Genomic DNA, 24,819 nt, shown 5'->3' on the forward strand with positions numbered 1-24,819 from the left:
CCTGGTTATTCATTATGTTCAGGTAGTCAGCTGACTTAATTATCGTCCCTTAACATTGCTAAGCCTAGCCCTGACCAACTGAAGCAGCCCCAGATCACAACACCCACTGCAGAGGCCTGTACAGGGGCACTCTGTACCACTCACTAATCTATTACTGCATACTCAGGGGTTATGGGTTTAATACTGTAGGTAGTCATTTAGTCAATTTGGTTTGCTGTGCGTCAATGTTCTCTTTAACCAACCCCTACTGTAAATATTTTTGCTGTACCCTATGATCAGCATGACTATTGTTATTCACCTACAGGAAAGAGTTGGGATGAATCCCAGAGTTCACATGATTCATCAAACCCAACTGTTACAGTCCTACAGGTTTACAGTCTTCACAACAACTTCAGAGCTTCATTAGTGGATTTTAAATATATTGCCAAGTAAGGCATATGTACAGTAACAAGAAATAACATTGCAACTTGTTATTCATTTGTTTATATTAGTTCAAAATATATACATAATTTCTTGCACTATTTGATTTATGACTGTTTTTACTGAAAATATAAGTTAACACCAAACGGCCAAAAGTATGTGGACACCAGGTATGTGTTTTCTGAACGTCCCATTTACACTTTACACTAGACACTAGGATTTATGCACAAGAGCTTTGGTGAGGTTAGACAGTGATTTTGGGAGAGGACAACTGGCACACTTGGCAGTGCTTCTCCACTTGAGGGGTGTGTCGTCTGTCATGCAGGACATAAATTTACTTCATGAAATTTCATTGTGAGCTAAATATGGGGGACGTTCAAGTCAAACCAGGACTTTTCTATTTTCTTTCTCAAAATTTTTCTCAACATTCTGAGAGTGGAACGCCTGATCCTTGAAAATCACACATCTGACTGTGGAATCTGTGCACACAATCTTTCCCCAGCACCACTTGGACATTACATGAACTTGTTTCACATTTTTGGGCCACAAAATTTTAGACATTACTCCGGCATACTGAAAAACTCCTATACCTATTCAAGCACTAGTGAAATGCTGGAATAAGTGCATTAGTGTGGAAGAGGATTATATACAGTTTTTACTCTCAGAACTGTGTTCTTTGTTTGTTTTTTTTTTGTTTTTTTGAACAATGAAAAGTCCTGGCTTAACTTGAACAACCCTATACTCTATATTCTTAAAGTATGATATTATGAAATTGTGAAATTAAAATATTCCCGTAGCATCTGTATGTCAGTGTAGCATCAGAAGGCATTACATGTATTGGAATATAGGAAAGCAAAACAAAAATACTGATCTATATGATAAAATTAGCAAATTGCATTAAAAATGATAAAGAACTGTTTTTTAAAAAAAATTAAGCACATTTGTGTTTTTATTTGACAACTAGACATGGCACTGCAAGACACAGACAGTTTACTCAGCCGGTTAGTACGTGCTCTGGACTATAATTACTTTGCTTTTATTTTAAAGTGTACAGTATTCAGATATTTTGAGTCAATCCAGTGCTGAGCAATAAGTAAGAACTAACATGCTGTGGAATGTAATGGACTAAAAGTGGTGGGGAAAAAAGTGTATAGTCTGCAAAAATGGAGAAAAAAAAATTAAATACCAGAAATTCAACTTGTAAATTCTAACATGTCTATTAAGTAATGTCTCAATGTCCATTTTATCCAATATATTTTTATTACTATTATTAATATTACACAATGAAAGGATAAAACAGTGCTTACCCGCTATGACGACTTAGATTCTGAGGTTCTACAATTAATGTGACACCAAAAATCTGCTTACTTCTAGTGTTAGTGCCCTAGCAGGGACCCTAATGATACCGTAGATGACCCTTGTAATATAGTTGTGACAATGTTGTAACGATGACGTCTATTGTTGGGACAGCATTGCTTTTGAAAGTTGAAATGACTTTATTTAATGACGATAAAATTTAGTAATGTTAAATGAAGTTGAGAGAACTTTGAATTAATGACCCAAATACAACATTGCAATGAGAATCTTAAAACAACATAATTTTAACCTTTAAGTGGAGCATTTATGGCGATTAACATCAATTCACAGAGCGTCTGACCACATCCGCGGTACTTTAAGTTTCTAGCAGGGTTTAGAACTGCAATTAGAGATTGGGACGGACACAACAGCTGAAATTAGGTAACTTGGCAGGTATTCCATGGAAACCTTTAGTAGGTAAATGGGTCTGGGTGTAATTAAGGAATTTATTGCATTTCTCAGATTTTGCTATAGCCACAGAGGCTGCAACGCTTAAGCAAAAGGAATGCAGGACACTGCCTTATATGAGACTGGTCCTGACGAGCTTCTGCCTCCAGCGCATTTCCTGCATGTCTTAGATACTTAGTTAGTGATGTCAGGTTTCTCTACTGTACCTTCAGCATTGTGGGGAAACCATGGCTCTGTTTTTCCCCACTTGGCAAGGCTGTTCTTTCTAAAAACACTCCATGTCCTTTTTTTAGACACGGTTCTGGTTCATTCACAGAAATTACATAACTTTGATAAAGCCGTAATCCAGATATGACCTGGTTCCATTCTGTCCGGGTTTTATTGTACAACGGACAACGAGGAGCCAAATATAACCTCCAGGAATGATACAGAAGAGGCACCATGCCAGCTCTTTTTTACTCTCTTGTACATTTTCCCACGTGTCAAGCTCCACAAAGCAATTATTGTATACTTAATGACTTCTATGCACTGATGAAGCTTCCTGTCCCCTTGTGTCTCTTTTCATTTACTATTAACATGCTTCATTCTCTCATCCTATGTCTCTGTTTCTTCTGTCTGTCTCTTTTTTTGTTTCCCAGGTGGATATGTTCTCTTATGGAATGGTCTTGTATGAGCTGTTGTCTGGCCGTCGCCCATCGCTGGGTCATCACCAGCTGCAAATAGCGAAGAAACTCTCCAAGGGCATCCGGCCTGTCCTGGGAATTCCAGAGGAAGTGCAGTTCTACTGCCTGCAGGCTTTGATGCAAGAATGCTGGGATACCAAACCAGAGAAAGTATAAAATGGCTATTTAAATTTATTCAGTGCATTTTACTTTCTCTAAGAGCATTTCAAAACAGTTTTCTATACGTTAGTAGATAAATTAATGGCTTTTAGCAAGAGGAGATTTAGTGTGAGTGGGTCGGAGTCGTAAACTAATAGCTGCAAAAAGCCATCAAAGTACAATTAAGGATGATTTTCTCTCTCCAAGTTGTGTGCAGCTTTGCATTATTGCAGCTTGGTCTCAAAGTGTGTACCATTTTGAGAACAAGCTGATTCAGACTACAAGATGCCACACTACTAGATAGTGTGGCATGTCCTTTTTCTTACCAAGTCCCTTTAAATGATTTGTTACTATAGAAATGATAACATGCTAGAATGAGTAATTTAATCTCTACCTGTGATGTGCCTTGCAGCAGTACCGTATGATCCTTGCAGTTATGGATAATTAATCAACAGTGTCTGCTGCAGTCTGATATATATACAATGTGTTTGTGTGTGTGTGTAGCGTCCTCTTGCCATGCCTATCCTCAGACAGATGCAGGAGCCGAGTTTCGCCTGTCTGAGATACCTGTTGCCCTGCGAGCAGCACAACCAGCTCTTCCTCTCTTCACTGCAGGGCTACAACGCCGTCTTCTGGGATGGAGAAAAAGACACCAGGTGTGTGTGGGAGTATGTGTAGGCAGGCAAGCCTTTTGAAAGCAGTTTTCATGTTCACGATGAGTTTATTAGCTGTACGTGTGCAAGTACTGCACTACACATTGAACTGATTCTGATTGTTTAAGTCAGTATGCAATTAGTAGTGCGTTTTACCAAAAATCATGTATTTGGAACATCACCCTTTTTTTATCTTTAATTTTCTCTCTCATATAGTTAGTAAAGTTTTTGCGTGTGAGGTCAGACCTGATGTAAAACCATGCCAGCTGCCATTTCTTCTGGCAATCTATCTCTGGTTTTACGACGCAGAACAGTTGTTGTTTATGGGAATGCCGCAACATACAAGGTTAAAAGCCTGGAAGACAGTTTCCCACAGAAAAACAAGCTGGGATTTGTAGTTATCAGCAATCCAGTGGTGAGACGAGGCTAATCCTGGGTAGATGTGTGCCTGTGTTGGTAATCATTTTATTTCAGGTAGAATAATCATGAAATAAATGTTCATTAATGAAATAGTATTGATTATACGATTATATGATGTGTTACATTTGCTCATTTAGAGTCCATGTTGGGGTTAATGGGCTATGGTGGTATATTTGTTTTAATGTTAAATTGCTGTTCATTTTTACTATGCGTACTAAACGGCGAGATATACTGTACCAGTCTGAGCACATGCACATTAGCCCGAGTCGCTTTACGGTCATCAGAGATATCAGAGTGACAGGTGAGTAGAAGGATAGGCAGAGAAATAGGTCAGATGCTGACACATTTATTAATGATGTGTTATTGTTAGTATTCTATGTTATGCTATTATGTTAGTATGCTAAGTATGCTGATATTCAGTTTTATGTTTTAGTTATAATAAATGATAGTTTAACAGTCATTTGTATCTAATGAGAGCTGTAAATATCACCATATTGTAAATCTGTCAGGGCGCTGTCCTCAAAAGTGTTGGTTATCTGGTCAGAGATTCACCATTAATTGGTGTGGAAGTATTGAAGTATTATGCATTATTGCAGTTTTGCTTGTGGCTCATGTGACTGGCATCACCCGAATGAGGATAGGTTCTCTGTTGAGTCTGGTTTCTCTCAAGGTTTGTTCCTACTGACATCTCGGGGAGTTTTTCCTTGCCATCGTTGCCCTTATTTTAATTATGTAAAGCGACAATGACTATTGTTAAAAGCACTATACAAAGATTGAATTGAAATGAATCGAATGCAAGAGCTTATCTGTATCACCTAGAAGAAACCAACCAGTGAGGGCAAAGGCTGCCACATGCTTCTTCCTAGACACATGAATCCATGAGATGCTCAGAGAAATGTTCTCTCACTCCCAGGATTTACTAGCGTTGCTGTGATTGAGAATTGAAATATTAGATGCTGAGAGTTTTCTCTCTCTCTCTCTCTCTCTCTCTCTCTCTCTCTCTCCTTCCCTGAGAGTATGGCCAATTTTGCTCTAGTTGCCTGACATGGAGCTTTTATTTATCTTGATGCAGTCAGAACTCTTTCAGATCTTATGAGGATGAATTATAACCAATACTGTAGAAAAATACAACATGAAATATAGACCATGTGCCTTTTTGGTAAATAAACTTCAGAGCAAAAATAATCACATTTCTGTGCACGGTTTAGGCATCTGATGTGAAATAACCCTGATTAACATGGTAGTGCCTCTGGGATTTTATGTAAAATGGGTTTAAGATGGGCTTCAAATTGAAAAAAAAAAAAAAAAAAAGGCCAGGGCTAATGAATTCCGGCTTGTTTAAAATAGAACTCCATTAAAATGCACCCTAAGACCCCAGCTGTGTCTGGGGCTACGGCACAAATTTAACAAGCCATGTTATCACCCCTTGATCAAATATTTATTAAAGTAAATGAGTCATGGTAAAAACAATTATGACGTGACCATTTGCTCATTTTAAGTATTTAATTGGCACTTTGTCTAATTAAATATTTCCTCCATTTGTTTCATTGCTTTACTGTTAATCAACATTTCAAGTGCTGCCTTTTGCAAGAAGCACCCTTCAGTTCAGGGTATTCTACATATTCCCTCTCTTCCTCATTAACTCCTGTTGCCCTCTTTAAAAATCACAGTCGTGAAACTAAACACCCCTATTAACCCCAGTTAATGTAAAAATATTGAGATGAACCACGTGCCCCTTAGGAATCTGTTTGAAGACGTATTAATATTCATGAGCTTGCAAACGAACTCATTATTGTGCGTGACGGGCTTTCTGTGAGAGGGGAAAAAAAAAAAAAAGTGGCGGTAGCCTGAGGCTCATCTCAGAAGATAGCTTCCAGGTGAGATGAGAAACCGCTGCTGTTTTTTGTCTCTCAGCCAGGCCACCCGAGGCATCCTGACACAATCTGAATGGCCGAGCTTTTATCTCGTGGCCCAGGTGTTGGCAATTACATCCACGGCCGTGTCATCATGCCAAATGGAGCGGCTTTGAGATGCGCTGAAAGGTGCTGTAATTCACATTCGGCGTCTGGGAGATGCAAGAAGAAAGGGAGCTTTGTCTTTACTCAAGCACAGCAAAACTGCAAGTCTCCTAAAGAGTGGGCCAATATATCCTATACCTGAGCGCGGTGCATTGAGGAGCAGATAACCTTTAGTGAAAACACTTACTTTAATATTCGCTCCATAATAATCAAATTAATAATAATAATAATAATAATGATGATGGTGACTCTATTAGTGAAATTTAGGCACATCCAGATAGCAATAAAAAAAGTAAATTATGATTTGCATTCACTGTTATTCAATGTTCACACTCTCTATACTCTTTATACTGCTTATTCTGTACAGGGTCGCAGGGGGATCTAATGTTGGATGAGAGTGTTGTGACAGCTTAACAGCAAAATGTGTTTTTCATCTGTTAGTTCATTGTTTACACCATCCTGCATGTTTCTGATTCTGAAAAGATTGTCCCTCATAAATCGTCTTATCACACCTCATCTGATGTGTGTGGTACAGAAGGTGCTGGGATTCAAAACGGGTAATTCAAGCCTTTGTTTAAACATGCATACCAAATGAAAAGTCAATTAATAGTGTGTTTTTTTAAAAAGTTTTTCTTATGCTGGTTGTTCAGTTTATTTGTCTGGAAGGCAACTGTGAATGAAGACTAATAGCCTGGACATGACATATGTCTGTCGTGGCTGTCTGGGCTATCGATTTGTTCGATTTCTGCCCGGCCGGGACATTTTCTCGCAATTATTTTTGCCAGTCTGTCAGAAAAATTATTTTCCCATTCAAGTCTCAGAATAATCTGGGTTCTTTGCGTAGTCACATAAGACATGACAATGTGATGGTGTGACAGACAATAAAAGGTCTAATAAGCTAAAGAGTCCATTTACAGTGAGTGGTTTGGATCTCATCACCACTACTTGTTCTGAAATATAATATGCGTTGTATGCAGTACCCGGGCTGTTATACAAGATATAACATATACTAGATATTGTGTTAGCTTTTTTGAGTTGTTGTTTTTTTGATGACTCTAACTACATTAGCTTTTTAAGTAACAGTAGCTAAAGAGTAATTAAACAGAACATTAATGTAATTGCCAAAAAAATAAAAGGTGGCCATCGGAACACTTTGAACATTTATTCAAGTGTTGAATCTCTCATAATTTACACTTGCAACACAGCACGGCTGACTCGAAGTGACTCTCTTAAAAGTACAATTTCGGCTGAATGCATATCGCTTTCCCTGCATTGTAAAGTCAAGATATCATAACATCAAAGTACTTAAGGTGGAAATATCTCCCCAGTGGAAATATCTCCCTAGTGGCGCAACAGAAAATTGCTCGACACTATCATCTAGAGATCCCTGGTTTGATTCCGATAGTCTGATAGCCGAAAGCCAAGAAAGAGCAGATTGTGCAAGCGGAAGGGGTGGATAGCGCTTTTCTAGAAGTGTGTTACCGCTCTCCAATGATGCATGAGCAGAAGTCATAAAAGATGCGCTTGGAGGAAGCACGTAAAAGTGTGTACACCCCCCCTGGTTGAGTTGAAGACGACCAAAATTAGGGGGCGGGGGGGTTATGGGTATTTTTTTTTTTTTTTAATTGAACATACGTTATTTTTAACCGTTAATACAATTGACAAGTCAAATAACACTTTTAAACTGTAATCAATAATCTTTATAAAAGTGATAATATCTGAAACTGTAATTGTTTAAAACCTTTTCAATTGATACTAGGTATTTAATTCTAAAAAAGCTTTGATTAGTCTATCTCAAATCTTAATAGATTTGTTGTCATCAAGGTTATATCCATTTTATTAAGAAATTTCTGCAGCAATAGTAATGAGGGGCTGATTTAGGCTCGTGATAAAGTGACTCGTTGGGGAAACGGGGCTATATGAAGTGAGCTACAGAGTACAGCATGATTAATGACTTCAGAGCTATAGCTATGAATCAGGATCTCAGAAATGGTTTAATGAATTGCATACATCAACTAAACCTATTTTCATTCCTTTCCCAGCAGAAGCAAATAGCCATGCATGCTTCATAACAGGATAATTTACGATAAATGTTTAAAAGGAAAACCAGTAATAAATCAAATGTTGACGCTTCCTTTCACACATCTGAGCTTGTTAGTGTTTCTGCTGTTCTCCATGTAAACAGACAGGGCAAATAAAATCTCTACTCAGCTGTAAAAACACTTTAATTTTGTCTTTTCCATCCTTTTTCAAATAAAGCAATTGAGCTCAAAGAAAGCAAATGTTTGTGTGTTTTTCTGTGTGATAGGAACTACACGGTGGTGAACGCAGACAAAGGTCAGGTGGAGGTGAAGCGAATGCCGTGTCCAGGATCACGACTCAGCTGTCAGCTGAAGACGGAGAACACCCTGTGGACCGCCACCGAGGTGGGCTTTGAGCAAATGTAGTTTATCTAGCCTGCCCTTTTCAGCATACCACCACATGGTCCATGCTCCTTTAGGAAGAGACAGAGCGGAGATCCCACCAAAAAAAAAAAAAAAAAGAATATGCATTAGACACAACAAAATGATGGGGCTATTGCGGATAATGAGAGACTTAAGTTTGAATTTTTATTGGGGGTTATTTATATTCCTATTCCGAAAGTAATCAGAGAATAAATCACAGCTAATTAACCCAATTTTCCTTCCACTGTCCAATGTTGTTGCAGTATTACAATATTTAAGCAACATCATGCATACGTTTTTAATGAAGTAGCATTAAGGCAAGACAAGTACATCACAATTTATCTGTGCTATTTTTTTATTTATTTATTTAGGGGTTTGTTTTGGATTTTTGTAAATGCAGAATCTAGTCTTTTCATGTTGTTAGAATGCAATTTGTTTGTTTCATTGTAAAGCATTAGCAGATCCACAATATCCAGATCTACAGTATAATGTACTGTAAAATAGTCACATCCACTGGCTAAACTGTGAATAAAAGGCACCGGATGCAGTAGTTGGGAAATGGGATTTTTTTTTAATTGAGACAAACCGCAAAGTGCCTAAGGAATCAATAAAAAATTAGTTGTTTATGTAACAATCTCAGCAGCAACCTCATTTCCCCTCTCGTCTGTTTCAACCACTCAGCATTCAACATCACCAGTATACTAATCACTAATCTGATCATCTACACATGTTTCTCACTGACTCATGCCTTAAGTTTAATGTTTTTAATGTTTGAATGATTCATAGTTCAGTGTGTGGCTTAGCAAACCCAAATTATTCCTGTGAAACTGCTCAGGTGCAGGGACTGGACTGAAAGTGAGAGCCAAGGGCTTGGCATAAGTGAAAGCCAAAAAAGTCCTTAGTCCACAGATATGCAAGATAAGACCTAAATAAAGCGCAAGACTGCAAATGTCATACATATTCAAAACGTTTGTAGAATGTGCACTCTTAACCCACAGATAAAAATCAGTTTGTGGCACCAGCTCAAAAGTATCCCCATGTCGTGGGAAAACCGCAGATCTGGCAACACGGGTTAGCGTCGATGATGTGCTAGTGTGAGAGACTGAGAGAGACAGTCTAATGCCTTGTGATCTCGGTCCAGAATGATCAAAACCATCACCATATTTTCAAACATACACATCCCTGGTAGTGTCTGATGTAGCCAGACCATTAATGCAGGCCACAGGAGAATAAACAAGAAATTTTAAGGTCAAGGCTGAGCTTGTGAACTGGAAAATGCACAAGAGGCCTGACCTTGCATAATGACCATAAACGATACTGCTGGAAGAGAACACAGCGTCTAATCTGTCCATAAAATCATCACAAAAAAATGCTTTAGCCGAATCTTGGCTTCTGTTTGATTTGATTGTTTGCGATGGTGAAACTGATTGGCATTTATTCACTGAATAAGCGCTGATTTGAGGGAATGACATCCAAATTAATCTGCGTCACAAATAAGGGCAACTGATGAATCAGCTTCTGTTGCGTGGAAACAGGCTTCTGCCCAGTTTATCTGTATTTGCATCTCAATTCTATTTATAGCTAGGTTTTTTTTATTTTATTCATTTCGGAGCTTGGAAAGATTGTTTTTGTTTGCTTTATTTAAATAATCTTTATACAGTACTATGCAAGATTCTTGAACCACCCCTCATTTCTTCCTATTAAATTAAAATCTGAGGGGTATCTCAAACTTTTGCATACTGTCGATGATTCAGTTTTCCACACTTCCACCCAAGGATAAGCCCTATAAGGTCTAGTTCTAACATACTAAGGAGATGTTGAAATAATATGTCAGTAATTTAGTCAAATAAATAAATTCTAATTTACATTACATAGGCAGAGCAAGTTTATTCGTGTAGCACATTTCCTACACAATGGTGAAAAGAGAAGAAGATAATCATAAAATGAAAAATAATAGCATTAAAACTTTTAAAATGATTTAAAATTAGATTTAAAATTAAAATAAAACTTTTAAACCTATTTAAATTTTGATTTACATAGAAAACTAGACTTTTACATTTTTAAGTTCTGATATAAAATGATTTAGCCCAATATAGTTATTTTATTTCTTTAGTCAGTTGTTTTGCATCGTTCCATTAAAAGTACACAGTTTTCAGTTACCTTCAATATACCTTGCTTTGGTTTACAAGTGTCTAGGCCACGTGGCTGATTCTGTTCTCTAGTAGGTATTCGGTTGTTCTTTTTTTTTCTCAGCCAGCTGTCCAGCCATGGTGAGTGCAGATAAGTAATCTTGCTCTTCATGCGATTGTTTTCAGGAGCAGGAGGTCTTTATCTACAGCCTAAAAGAGATGTGTCCCCTGAGTCATCCGCAAAAACTGCTTTCTTGTCCGGCTGTAGTCACATGCCTCGCGCTGCTGCCAGCCAGGTCAGAGGTCAGTATCTGAGACAGTTCACACACTTGCCAGTGCTTTGCCTGTCCTTCTTTCAGATGTCCAAGGAGAACAGCAGTCAGTTTATTTTTATAGGCACCAACTTGCACTGCGTATGCCTACTCTGGGATTGTATTACCTCTCACTTTGGATAAAATCCTTTCCTGTGAATAAATTTACATAAACGGAAAATATACAGTAGATGATCAAGGGTTCTCACTGGTGTATAATCAAATTTATTTGGCCGTATGCATGGTGGTATCTTTGCATCTCAACATTTACATGTTGACTATGATGAATACATAAGCTAACCAGTGTTTCATTAGCTGCTTTCCTACAATCACATCCTGTGTGCAAATGATCTGATAGCCAGCTTCACCCCCGTACCCCACCCAGGCTTTACGATGAAGGGCCTCTACAGTGCCCAACACAGAGGTTTTTCAGCCTTTCTCCTCCTCTCGTTTGAAGTGTCCAGAGTGCAGGTGTTCATGCTGCAGCTCTCCGAAGCAGATGGTCCTCTCCACAGACAACAATGACAGAGCCGCTCTTCATCTCTCTCCAAACACACACTTATACTCCTATTGTGTACTTTGATGTGGCCTCCACCTATGTTTTTAAAGCTGTCAGGGTCAATGGCGAGTGCTTTGTGCCTCCGGGGCAGCGTTATAACTTGAGCTAATACACTTTTTAGAAAATAACAGGCCATATAAAAGGGGGACAGTGCTGCAGGCTTGTTTAGAAATGATCAGTTTAGAAGGGAAAAAAATGTTTCCTCCAAATATCCCAATAGTAGTCTTAAGTTTTAAGACTGCTGCCCTAATTTTTTCTCTCACATTAGAAAAGAAATCTTTTTAGGAAAAAAAAAATTATGTAGCGTTTATTCTAAATAGCAGCTGTAATTCAATGCAAAAAAGCACACATTATTATATACAGAAGCATTGCTACACACCAATAAATGTGGCATAGAGTATATAAAGAAAAAGGTTGGAAAGTAATTTAAACTGAGTGAAACAGTCTAGAGGAAATCAACACTAATACTGAATGGCTTGGGTCTGGGTTCGTTTGCTAGATAAGAGGTATCAGAGTTAAAGACTGTCATAATGGTAGACACATAGGGGCTAGCAGGTTGTACCACTCTTCCTAAATTTGCCTGTGTTGTGATTTTTATGAAATATCCTGGTGCTTTGCAGAATTTATAATGCTATCATTTTTTATAAGAGCCCTTAAACTGCTCGCCACAAGACAGCCCCAAAGCATAAACGATCCTCTCTGTATTTAACAGTAGGGATCAAGTGCTGTCCCCTTTTGGTGCCAAACATGCTCACTGTGTCATTGTGTGCATGATCAGAAAGTTTTCTTCTGGGCTCATCTGACCACAACACAGTGCCATTGATGCTTAGTGAAGATCAGACATTGCATTTTGTGAGATGCATCTCTCCTGCCACAATTCCAAGCAAATCGAATCTAAGTTTTAAAGAATTGTATGCAGTTTTTAAAACTAAAAAAAATATCAAATGTTGCTAACATTACTTATACTGTTGTACTGTTTGTGCAGTCCCCACCACAGGTATTTGCTGGCATGGCAGATGGCCTGATTTCTGTGTACACTCTAGTGGATGACTTGCCACTGGAAGGTGAGGCCTACGTGTGCTCTCACACAGTAAACAAGTCACTGTTGGGGATGGAAGATTTGGACCCACGCCAAAGGCCGTACCCTGTAAAGAGCATTGTGCCTGTACGCTCGGGCTCCGAGGTGTGGTACACTAACGGGCCCGGAGTGCTTGTAATCGACAGCTTCACGCTGCAGCCCATTCGCCGCCTTGATCCTTACCTCCCCCCTTCCTGCGTGGTCTCCATAACATGCGCTCCAAGTTTTCGAGGTGACGAGGCTGTCTGGTGTCTGGATGACCACACTAACACGCTGCTGATGTACCACGCCAACAGTTACCAGCTCTGCGCTAGCTACAGATGTGGTGACTTGCATCCATTCCGAGACGTTTTTCCCATCCAGAATCCAGCAGGAGTTACAGAGGTCTCTTTGCATACAGAGGTACAAACACAGGAAGAAGAACCAGAGACACCTGAGCTTAAACCAAATGACACGGTAACAGTAATTCACAGCGAGGATGCCGGCATACAGATCCTCAGCCAGCAGGACTCAGTAGATTACTGCTCTATCAGCTCCTCAGAGTTCAGCTCAGAGCACCTTGCAGGACTCACCAACACTGACGGCTCAAGCTCAGGAGTCCTCAGTTCACTAGCCAGCTCCAGCAGCATGCCCTTCTCCACGGACTGCGAAGATGCAGACAGAGCTCAGGATGAGCAGGTCTCAGAGGAGTCTTCACCACTAGGAAGCGCAGATCCAGCAACACACAGCCAGAGTCTTCTTCACCTTCAGGCCCTTAAAGTGGTTCCAGTCAATGGCACAATCTGGATACCCAGGTACACCAAGCTTTTCAAATCTGGGGTCAGGGCTCATGAGAAGGGGAGGAAAGGGAAGAATATTTTTTGATGTACTGAATTTGGTTGTTATCTAGTCAATTTAAATAGTTATGTTGAATTACATTAAATAAAAACATTGAAGAAATCACAAATGCACAACCCAACCACCAAGAAGCACAAACCGCAATTCCATCTCTGCTTTCCAACAATGCTTACTCTTGATTATTGTTACGTTGGTCATGGAAGATTTTGATAACTGATAACATGACAGATAATCTGATAACAGCAGTCCTTGGTTGTGGACCAGGAAAAACTGGTACTCATATGTGGGTGGTTATAGAAAGTATGTCTGTTGGTCTTCGTGTAAGCTTGCATGTGAGTGGCTTGTGTTTTTTTGGTTTTTTTTTAAGTCTCCAATTACCAAACCTGAGACAGCATGATTAAGGAAATTTCTTGTGAACTGATTGCGAATCCCTGTGCAACAGTTAGGCAACAGTTATTTACCAAGCAAGGTTTAACAAAAAGTATTGTTTTGGCACTGGCCCTGGGACTTGCCCGATACTGAGTGCTTTTCATTGGAAATTGTGTTATGTCACATGAGAAGTAATAAGATATTCCTGGAAAAGAAAACAGTTTAACAAGATAGCAGTCCTCTGGACATTGTCTGTATCTAGGGATTAATCCATGACCCTATATGTGGATTATAGCATGCTCAGGAATGAATGTTGTAACGCGAGACGAATTATATTGTATGCTGCAGGTGCGGAGGAGACATAATGGTGATCGAGGTGCAGGAACAGTCTGGGCTGCTCAGAGGTCGTGTGATTGCGGTGCTGACTGTCCCAGGAGTACAACAATACGGGTGAGTGCCAATGCTGTGCCAGATACAGTCTTCTAACCCTTCCCAAAAAAGTCATCTGTCTAATCAAATCTCAACACATCTTTGATCGCAAGCCTGATTCAAACTATATTTAAGGATTTCGAACCCATCCTACGTAACATTGCTGTAAATGGATTATTTAATCGTGTGTACCAGAGCTGAGAGGGCTGAGCAGTAATCCATGTAGACTCCGTGAGAAAAGCAGCTGGGATTCATATATGAGAAGGGGATTTATTGCATTATTCATGCTACTTATGCCAAACAAGTGTCTATCCTTATAGACTGCAGTGTAATAAGAAGGTGTTTAAGTAACCCCTGGTCAGTACATTGTGAGTTTCTCTTGGACAGTTGAAAACATCTATGAGTTGCAAAAGGTTTACACAATTTTTTTTATCATCAGATATTGGCTTTTCTCTTTTGCCCATCCATTACAGTTATGAGGCTGATATTACCAGGTAGAGAAAGTTTATTCCTTCCAGTTTAGCTCCGGACAGACAGCAGGTCTACATTTACTGCAAAACAGTGTGTTGTTCATGTGGCTCAGGCAAACCATTTTTGGTGAAATAAGGCTATCTTGAAAATGAATCTAAATTATGTGTGAAGTGAGTGAGGCATTGATTTGTCAAGTGATTGTGACATTGGGTTCTTAAACAAATAAGCAGAGGCGTCGTGCCCATTCAGCTTAGAGCAAGCGCCTCCTTAAATTTTTCAGATTAGACGGCTGTAGAAACGGATCAATTCTATTTTCTCAGGAGGTGTTTTTCAATTAGCCCAATACAATTTTGAAGGTTATGGTGCATTTAAACACTGTGTAATATCAGTTAGTAGATCGTTCACCAACGAGGCGGTACAAGTCAAGCAGTGATATTATGAGTGCGAGGCCTAGTAACCAATCTCAGTCATGACATGACAACAGTATGATTTTTAATACGTGTCAATTACTAACAGTTTCAGAATATCCGTTTGTAAAGTGCATTTACCATAAGTGATTAACCTGTCAGTGATTAAGATTAGTTAGCGATAGTTAACAATTTTATTAAATAAATAATGTTTATGATAAACATAACCAATAAAAAAATTAATATTTGTGAATATGAACATAAGCATAACCATAGATATCATTACATAATAAAGTCTAATTGTCTTGTGTCATTTTAATATGAACTATGAAACTGTTCCACCTCAACAAAAAAAGATTGTTTCGTCATGCATTTACTCGACTCCTGATAGTTAAATACAAAAATAATTAGGGATATTATTATTTTTAGACTATATTTAACTGCAGGTTAATCCAACCAGACCTCAATTATTAGCTATATACTGCTAACAAATTGCACTTTCTAGCTTCATTATTTTTTTGCATGCATAATGGAAGCTCATGTCCATCAGCAAAGCCCTCGTCCTTACAGCTCAATGACTGATAAGAGGGACTGATAAGTCTTAAACTTCACAGATAAGAGATGGTGTGGCACCAGCAGTGTCTGGGAGTTCTTTATTTCCAGGCTGATAATGACATTGTTGTCCAACTCTGACTTCACTGGTGTCCAAAAAGGGGACTGAATCCAATCACTCCTCTAAACTGGCTGAGCTGGATTAGATAGTGATGTGCAAACCATAACACTCTTATCTGACTTATCTCACATTAATGGTTGAGTAAAATGCAAGTAATTATAGATAATAAAAGTAATTTTAGCTAAATTGGGCTCGTTACCTTGCTAGTTAAGATGGGCCATTTCAAACTAAAGAGGCAAATATTTTTTAGCTACTTAACTCTTATATTTGGGGTAAGTCAATGATTTAATTGCTTCCCTTAAAAAGGCTAAAAAATAGAGAAAGTCTGTGAATAAATACGGCACAAATGCAGAATAAAACAGAGTCTAAGAATACTCTAGGAGCTCACACAGCCACATTGGAGGCAATTACCAGTGAGCATTTCGGCAATGCTGTGGGCTGCGCTCGTTATGGTTTAATACGTGAAACCTTATTACACACGTAGGCATGACCAACAAAAAAGATCATAAAGGAAAGAGAAGGGTTGTGAATATTTATTTGGCATCTAGACTTGAATAAAGCCTACAGATAGAATGTATCTCTGAATTCAGGAGTTTTGAAGAAAGAGAGTTTAAACTGGGGTTTAAAGGTCACACACATAATCACATACTGTACACGACTAGACTGTAGCAGATGTGTCCCCAGGTCAAACAGGAGATATGTTCAGCAGAGACAAAGGACACACACATGCCTTGTAAGACTTATGAGACTCCAGTCTCAACATGTACACATGTAGGTCAGAGTAATGACATTTCCACTGGTCATAAACACACTCTCACTGAGAACAATCAAGATTTGTAGTTTTACAAATGAATTCTTTCCAACTCTATTTCATAGTTTTTTCAATCCAGCTAACCTGCTAAACGTCAGTGCTGTCTTTCAAGTTTTTACTACCAATGTGTCATCCAGCAAATATATTTCCTGTAGACACATGATGAGGTAAGATCTTTACAGCTTTCTTCCAGACTGACTGAAAGCTGGACTGAAAGAGCTGTCAGTCTTTTAGACCGCCTCTTCACACCAACTGGACCGAATCCAGATGGATCTCATTGTTGACTGATGAGAGCTTGTACTTGTCTAGACGACAGCACTCTCACCTCTGGCCTGTTGATTTGAAGTCCAGCCAGATGCAAATTCTAGCCAGCTGCCCCACGAAGCTTGAACAATTCTTTGTTTTTAATTACGGCTTAGAGCTGAACTCCTCCTAATTCTCAAGTTCTGAGAAATCCTCATTGCGTCTGACTCACTGCGCTCCAAGTCCTTCTTCACAATGACCACAAATGTTCCCGGTCAGGTAAACTGTCTGTTTAACGATCCCTTTCCAAGAAAAAAAAAAACCCACCTGCTGCATGGGATTCTGTGTTTAAACCTTGGCTCTAAAAGAGTTACCCTGTGTTCTCTTATGCTAGTCAGCATAAAATACACCTGACTAGTTTGTTGTTTGAGTGGCTGCTAAACAAACAGCCTAAACGCAGTAAGCTTTTATGCACTGTGCAGTCTCAGCATGAACTCTGTGGTTTTACACTCAAACCATTGCATCTGTGACACTGTGTTTGTGGTGCCTTTCCTTTCCCAGTCCGTTTACCTTGGATGGGTGTTAGCTTGTTTGCTGTGACTAACTAGATGCATTAAAGAACCAAGCCTAAAGGGTTTTTTTCCCCTAGTAAGGGCATCTGTCCTCTAACTCTGAATGATTCCATGCAGAATTGTATTCCGACTCAGGGTACTAAACTGTACCTTTCATTGTTGCTATGGGGTAGAAGATGTGCCACGTACTGTAGTTTGCCTTTCAATTCCTTCGAAAGCTACTAAATGGCATAAAGGTGAGGACTGCTGGACACTCTAATTCTTCTTAGGCAGTCAGAGTCTTCATGGGTGTCACTTTGTGCACAGGGACAATGCCATGCTGAAACAAGTTTGGGGTAAGTATATTTACATACATTTAGGCATCTGGCAGACGTCCATATCCAGAGCAACTTACATTATCTCATTTTACACCTGAATTTGTTTTAGTGAAAGAGCTTCCAGAAAAAAAAACAAATGACAAGACAAAAAATAAATAAATAAAAATGAAAAAAAAAATGAATATACAGTGAATACTGTGTGTATATATATATTCCAATGTATTTTTAATTGTGGGCATATGAGGTGGTAAAATGTTGTTTTTCTATAATCCTACTAGTGCCGCACTCTAAACTATGCTAAGTAATACTCATGCATTGCCAAGCAGCACAGCATTCTGTGTGGAAGGAGCAAATGAAATGGCAAATTTGTTTAGAATTCTAATAATATCTGAAAAATCTGATACTAGGGAATTGCAATACAAATCAGATCACCAGGTATCATGTTATCGTACCAGTTGGTCCCTGGTGATTCCCATCCGTAGTGATAGAGCAGAGAAAACAGGACAGATGGTCCTCCAGTGGTTTAGACTGTCTTTGTATCTAGTGTGTGATGGAACATTATGTCCCTGTTTTCAGGAAAAAGGTGCACGCTAAGGTACAAAAGATAATACTCAGGAACAGTTTAATATCCTTTTTTTTTCAGAAAACAATTTTTTTTATTCAAATGATACTTTATGTGATGATATCAGAGGCCATGCAGAATTAAGGGCTTTGAAATCCCTTTAAAGCAATCGAATCTAAAGTCACACAGGTTTTCAGGTGAATTGCTTGCTCCTGAGTCTCTGCTTTTATCCAGAACAGATGGCTGTTGGATAAAAGGTGCCGTTTCAAGACGCTCGGACCTCTCTAGTTGGATTTAAAAGAAATACTTGTAATATTTTTTTAATAAAGAGATCCTATTCGAAATGTCAGCCATGATGGCCGGCCAAGAGGCCTAGAGTAGTGACTGAAGTGCCTGACAGACATCTAGGGTTTCGTCTAACATGTCAAAATACACAATGAATTTTAAATCCGGTCATTATCCTGTTGTTCTGGGCTCATAATCTTTCTGTTGCAGTGGCCATATTTTGGGCCCAAACGTCTAGATCTGCTGCATAACACAAACTAAATGTCAATGATGACTTACAGTAAATTACTCGCCCTAATTCTAAAGAGAATAAATGTACTTCAGCGGAACAGATAAAATAGCCTATGATCATGATTTATTTTAATCAATCTTCTAATAACCTTTAAACTAGCAAAAAAAAAAATTCTTTCTGTATAATTCATTGTCCAACTATAGGTATCGCTGATCTCCTGAGATTTTCATTCATAATATTACAAAAAGAAAATGAATGCATCCAGCTTAGGAAAGATGTCATTTGTATTCCTTAAAACTGTGAATGTAACCAAGTACAATTCTGTGTTAGTAACTACCTGCTATTCAAGCTCCTCGATCACCTTCAATCTTGAGAAATACTGGATTGAAGTTATAGCTTTCCACCAGATTAAGTGCTGAAAGGATACCAGGCAGGCACATCGAGATACGTTTCCACTGATATGTTGTCAGTGCTGGTGTGAGAGTCAAGCACTACACTCTCACTTTTTTTTTTTCCCCAGACTGCAATTCTGCAGTTGACAGCTATAGTTCATTCATTCTTTGCTGCACAGAAGTGCTACCGCTTAATCCCAAATAGACCCAGTTCTAAGACGGTAAATATTTGTGGACATTTGGGAGATTAAGAAAAATACATCATCAAGACAAGAAATGACATGTGGGCATGTGATCTGCCGCCGCTGTTAATAAAGTCGTATTGTGGAACGCCCACGTGTGATTATGTAATAGTTCTCTTGGTAACCTTTCTCACACACACTTTAAAAAGGTTTGCTGGAAAAAAATTGAATTTGAATGAATGCCAACGCAGTGTCAGCGGTTAAGGCGTATCGGCCAGATTTATCACACTATAGTAGAATTTCATTAAAGAACGGTACACTTTGAAGTACTTGCTCAAAGATGAGTTCTAAGAAAGATGGACAACAGGGACATGTCTGTACTGGTGGATTCTTTTGAGTCATTAAACTGATTGCTCAACCTACTCACACACACACACACTATCAGTGCGTGTGTAATGCACATCATTTTAAGATGTTTGATTTCTGTCAGCACATCCCATCTTCTTTATGAACGTGATTAAGTGGACATGTTGTACCCAGGGCTAAGTTCGGGTCAATCAGTGAATAACCTAGCCAGCAGTACAAGAGCTTAATCCTACATTATGCAGTACATTGAATAGCTCATATCAAGCAGCTACGGCTCCCTAAAGGCCTGACTGATGAGATTCAGCAAATGGAACACATTATTTCTCAACCCACAGGAAACCCTTGTTTAAATTTTATGGAAAATAAAAGATATTTTAAAGTATTAATTAAACATGACGTTTTTTTTTCTTCTTTTTTTTTTACCCCTAAGGGAAAAATAGAATATCAGCATTTGAAATATAAGTATTTAAATACGAAAAGTTTAGGGAGCAAATGGTCAAGCATAATGCTTATTCTGCACTGATAATAAAATATTCAGCAAAAGCCTGCAAAGTCATTGAGATGCTTCATATATACTTTGCCTGGTCAAAAAAAGGTCACTAGTTTAGAAGATTTAAATTATTGGGCTGTATCAAGCGAAGTAAACAACTAAGATGATGTGAAATTACTGGAACTGCATTAAGAACACTTTAACACATTATTAAACCGCTAAACCAAAGAAATGTGGTCAGAAACAAAATCATGTATCATATGTAATGATGTACACTTGGTAAAGTTGCATGGCACACAATGTGATGAGAACTTGCAGGATTGGGACTAAACAGCTAATCAGAAAAAAAAGCTAGAGAGCATAAAGATTGGACTTTGGAGAAATGGAAAAAGGTCATGTGGTCTAATAAGTTCGGGGTAAGAAGCGAAGTGCATGAAGCGATGCACTTATCAAGCGTAGTGGCCACTTTGTCTAGACTTAGAAACATTGTGTGGCAATAAAAGCTGATGACTTTGATGTACTGAAGGATCAGGTTATAACATCAATGGGTTTATAACATCAATGAGTTTTTTTGAGGAATAATTTTCAAACATGAACCAGCCACCACGTTGTGTGCTGTGATCAAATCTAAAGGTGATTGAATGAAATGTTATACCGTGTGACTTTTTTGACCAGGCAGTGTATACAATCCAACAATATGTGGTTGGTACAATGCTTCACATGGCAATTTCTTTAAGTATCTTGAACAGCAATAAAATTATAACATTTTAACATTGGGTTTGCAACGAGAGAAACATATTTCCAGTGACACGGAAAAAGACTAACACAAGCTATTTGTTAACTTTTTTTTTTTTTGCAAGTAGTGTTATTGTTCATTCATCTTTATAATCCTGACCAGGGGTTTGTAGTGGATCTGGAGCCTCTCCCAGCAACTAGGCATAAGCTGGGAGCATTTACTTTAAATAAGGGAGCTGTTCACAACTCATTCACACCAAGGGGCAATTTAGTACAGCATATCTGCCTACTGCGTGTTTTTGCGAGGGGGGGGGAGCAGAGAGCCTGGAAGAAACCCAAGCTCATGCAAGGGAGAACGTGCAGCACTCGCAGACAGACAGTTTCTCACGTTTCAGCGTAACTGTGGGACCCTGGGGTTGTGAGGCAGCAATGCATGCAATGAATAAAATAGAAAATGATTCTATATGACTGAAAAGTATAGCAGTCTTTTTACACACCTTGCGAACATTTCTAATATGTTAGTAATCTCCTTACAGACAGTAACTTGAGGTCAGAATGAATTCCTGGACCCTGGAGCTGAAAGATAGCAATACCAACCGCTAACTTCATGCAAATTATTTCAGTCAGTTTCTCTTATATGAAGTAGGTCTCGTCAAAAAAAAAAAAAAAAAAAAAAAACTATAAAGCGACTTGAACAGGAGATAAAGATTGTGTAAAGTGTGTATGAGCATTTGGTGAAACATCTGGGATTGTTTAAAACATGAACAAAGGTGTCCAGAGATGTATATAGTATAGCTAGCCTGTTCTAGCCCACACCTCAGTGACGGCAAACCATGCCTGGATTTTAGCGACACACCCCAGTTGCTCACAATGGTATCATTTTTCTTTACTGCAATGCGAATGAACCATCAGTTGAAGTGTTAAAAAGCGGTCATTTCTGAATGGTTGCTATTAAAGGTGGGCACGTTGCTTCCGAGATTGTCAGTGGTGTGAAAGTATGGCAGCAGCAATGTTGCTTTAGGTGAAGTTCATATTAGCAATGCATTTAATAATAGTAAATTGTTAGCAGCGGGGGGAACGTACAGAGGTAAACCTAATTTCACCCAGCTGGGGGTTAACTGTAGTATACATTCACAGAGGAAGGTTGCTTGATCACTGTACAGGAAGTAGGGCACAGTCATTATCGCTTTCAAATGGACTACAGCTCTAAACCTAATAAGGACACAGAGCTTCACAGCAGCCAGCTCACACTGGCCTTTGTTATAGGAGCAACCCATCTAAAAGCACTAATTCACCCACCTGGATGTAATAGTACGATGCCTCAGAGGGCCCTGATTAGCTGAATCACATGTGTCCGATTATGGTTCCGAGCTAACACCACAGGAGGGATGATCTCCAAGAGCGGGGCAGTTGGTCTCTTTTTCTTTTTTTTTTTTTTTTTCTTTTTTTTTTAACTAACTTCCCAGAAAAGAGTGCCTTGTATTTCTAGGAAGAATTCACAATATTTATGTCGAGTGTTTTGAAAAGCATTTACACATCACTCTCTCTCTCTGTTTCTGCCTCTGTCTCTCCCCTTCTCCCCCTTTCCTTCACTCAGGGCCCTAGTGGAAGCTGCGTTAGTTGCAAAGGACACTGTTGTATGCGGCTTTCGTAACGAAAACATGGCCTGGTGCCTGGCTGTCTGGAGGGGCTGGGGAGGCCGCGAGCTCGAGCTCTTCTACCAGTCCTACGAGGAGCTCGGCCGTTTGGAGACTAACATGAGAAAAAGAAGGTAGCTGTGTACAAGTGTGTGTGTGTGTTGCGGAGCAGAATCGCAGCACTGTGTGGCGAAAGGTGACTTTAGGGAATACACACATATGTAAAGGTAAAAAGACTCAACTATGGAGAGTGGAGTGGACCTGCGCACTAGACGCTACACACGTACACACACACATACCCAAGCCTCGGAGTGAGGGGGCTGACCGGAGAGGCCTCGATATGCAAACAGACACACCATACACAGTTGCCATATGAGCTTACCTACATACATTATGGACTGCATCATCACACACACACACACACACACACACACACTATTATATTGGCTGAATCAGAAGCAAGACTAAAAAGTCAGTAAGAGTATACATTAACTCAGCAAAGGCACACACACTGAGAAGTAGTACAGCATAGCAAAAGTATGCTCAGACGTCCTGTAACAAAAGCTCAGCTGTATTGGATGCGTTTCTGAGAGCCAAGTATTCGTCAAACATATCATGATCAGCAATCAGCAGTTCTGTATCAACCTTATCTTCCCCAGAGCAACTTCTTTATACTTCGAAGCGAATGTGGTGGCCAACGGCTAGCCAGTAGCAGTGAAGCTTGAGATTTAATCAGATGAGTTCACAGGTTTTAGAATGATTTAGAAAAAAATCATCTTTGAAGGTTTTTCTTCTTGGTCCGAATGTAATCGATCAGCCATGATTAATGTTCAACATTCGGTTCTTTTTTAATTTTTGCACTAGAGCAACGAGGCTATTGTACAGTAGGTAATAAGTAATAAAAATCTGTCTCATCCCGAAATCCTTTCACACAGTGAATTGTTGCAGCCTCGATCAGACCACATGCGGTTCTTAGGTAATGTCACACCGACCTGCTGACGTCGTTTGGGATACAGCTGAAATTTCGTCCTAGACAACTTTCTTCCCTCAGATCAGTTTGGTATAACTGTTAGTACTCGGTTTATAAGTGTAACTGTAATGGAAAGTTTGTTACCGGGCCTCCGAGTGGCGCAGTGGTAAAGTGCTCGCCCTATCATCCTGGGATTGCTGGTTCGATCCCCGGGTGATGCTGTTACCTCTCACAGCCGGAGGTTTAGAGAGCTCTCTCATAGGGGAGGGATGAGAGGTACTTTGTGCTCCCACATGGGGAGCTAGCGCTTTCCTCCGAGTGTGTTACTTCGTCCCTAATGGTGCGTAAGCAAGCAGTTCGAAAAGATGCGGTCGGCTGACGTCACACGGTTCGGAGGAAACACGTGATCGTCTTCGGCCCTCCCCGCTGAATTGTAGTAGTAGCCTTAATGTGGGAGCCCCCTAGCGACGGGGAGGAATTGGCCACGACTAAATTAGGGAGAAAATTAAAAAAAAAAATTATTTAAAACATTAATAATAATTTGTTAACGCTCTGTATATTATTAAGGTTCAATGTGCTCTGGCAGATATTCTACTACAAGTCTCTGGAAGTGTATAAGAGGCTTAAACCCCGTTGTTCCAAAAGATATTATTTTAATTGGTGGTTTGAAGATGGTGGTAGAGAGCGCTGTCTAATACATCACTCCAGGGTGTTAAATTGGGTTGGGATTAGTTGAGTGTGAAGGCCATAGAATAAGATTTACACCATTTTCATCCTCATTAAAGCATTCAGTGAGCTCTTGTACCCTGTGCATGGGGTGGATTCATCCTGGACGAGATTTCTTTAATCAGGATAGAAATAGTTCACTGTGAAATAAAGGTGATCAGTTACAAGAACTTGGTATTGATTTGCAATTAAACCTAAACCATGCCAGCAAAATAATACCCCAACCCCAACTTACCAAGAGAATCAGGGCCATCGATTTATGTTTTGTTTTCAGTTCATCTTATCTGTCTAATGCAAAGAAAAAAAAAGTTTAATATGTAAATATGGATTTAAAAGTTTTCAATTTTATTTAAAAGTGAGATTATACAACAATGACCTTGTTTTGAAGCAATTATGCAAAGACGTGGACCATGTTTTATTTAAAGTTTAAAGTAAAGTAGTTATCTCAGACTTAGAGCTCCAGTGCAAAACTGAAAAGGCAATTGCTGACCCCCTC

General features: G+C 39.2%; 1 protein-coding gene across 1 annotated transcript in view; it reads left to right on the plus strand.

Moving 5' to 3' along the window:
* Positions 1–24,106, plus strand: part of lrrk1 (leucine-rich repeat kinase 1) — a 112,068-nt gene extending 87,962 nt beyond the window's left edge. Inside the window, exons 28-34 of the mRNA XM_053513014.1 lie at positions 2,823–3,017; positions 3,510–3,661; positions 8,405–8,522; positions 10,856–10,972; positions 12,525–13,411; positions 14,172–14,273; positions 22,588–24,106. Of these exons, the coding sequence (XP_053368989.1) occupies positions 2,823–3,017; positions 3,510–3,661; positions 8,405–8,522; positions 10,856–10,972; positions 12,525–13,411; positions 14,172–14,273; positions 22,588–22,765 (1,749 nt within the window). The 3' untranslated portion in view covers positions 22,766–24,106. The remainder of the gene's footprint in view (positions 1–2,822; positions 3,018–3,509; positions 3,662–8,404; positions 8,523–10,855; positions 10,973–12,524; positions 13,412–14,171; positions 14,274–22,587) is intronic.
* Positions 24,107–24,819: the final 713 nt, after the last annotated feature.

The sequence above is a fragment of the Clarias gariepinus genome, chromosome 15 (assembly GCF_024256425.1).
Source record: "Clarias gariepinus isolate MV-2021 ecotype Netherlands chromosome 15, CGAR_prim_01v2, whole genome shotgun sequence".
In the NCBI taxonomy this organism is placed as follows: domain Eukaryota; kingdom Metazoa; phylum Chordata; class Actinopteri; order Siluriformes; family Clariidae; genus Clarias; species Clarias gariepinus.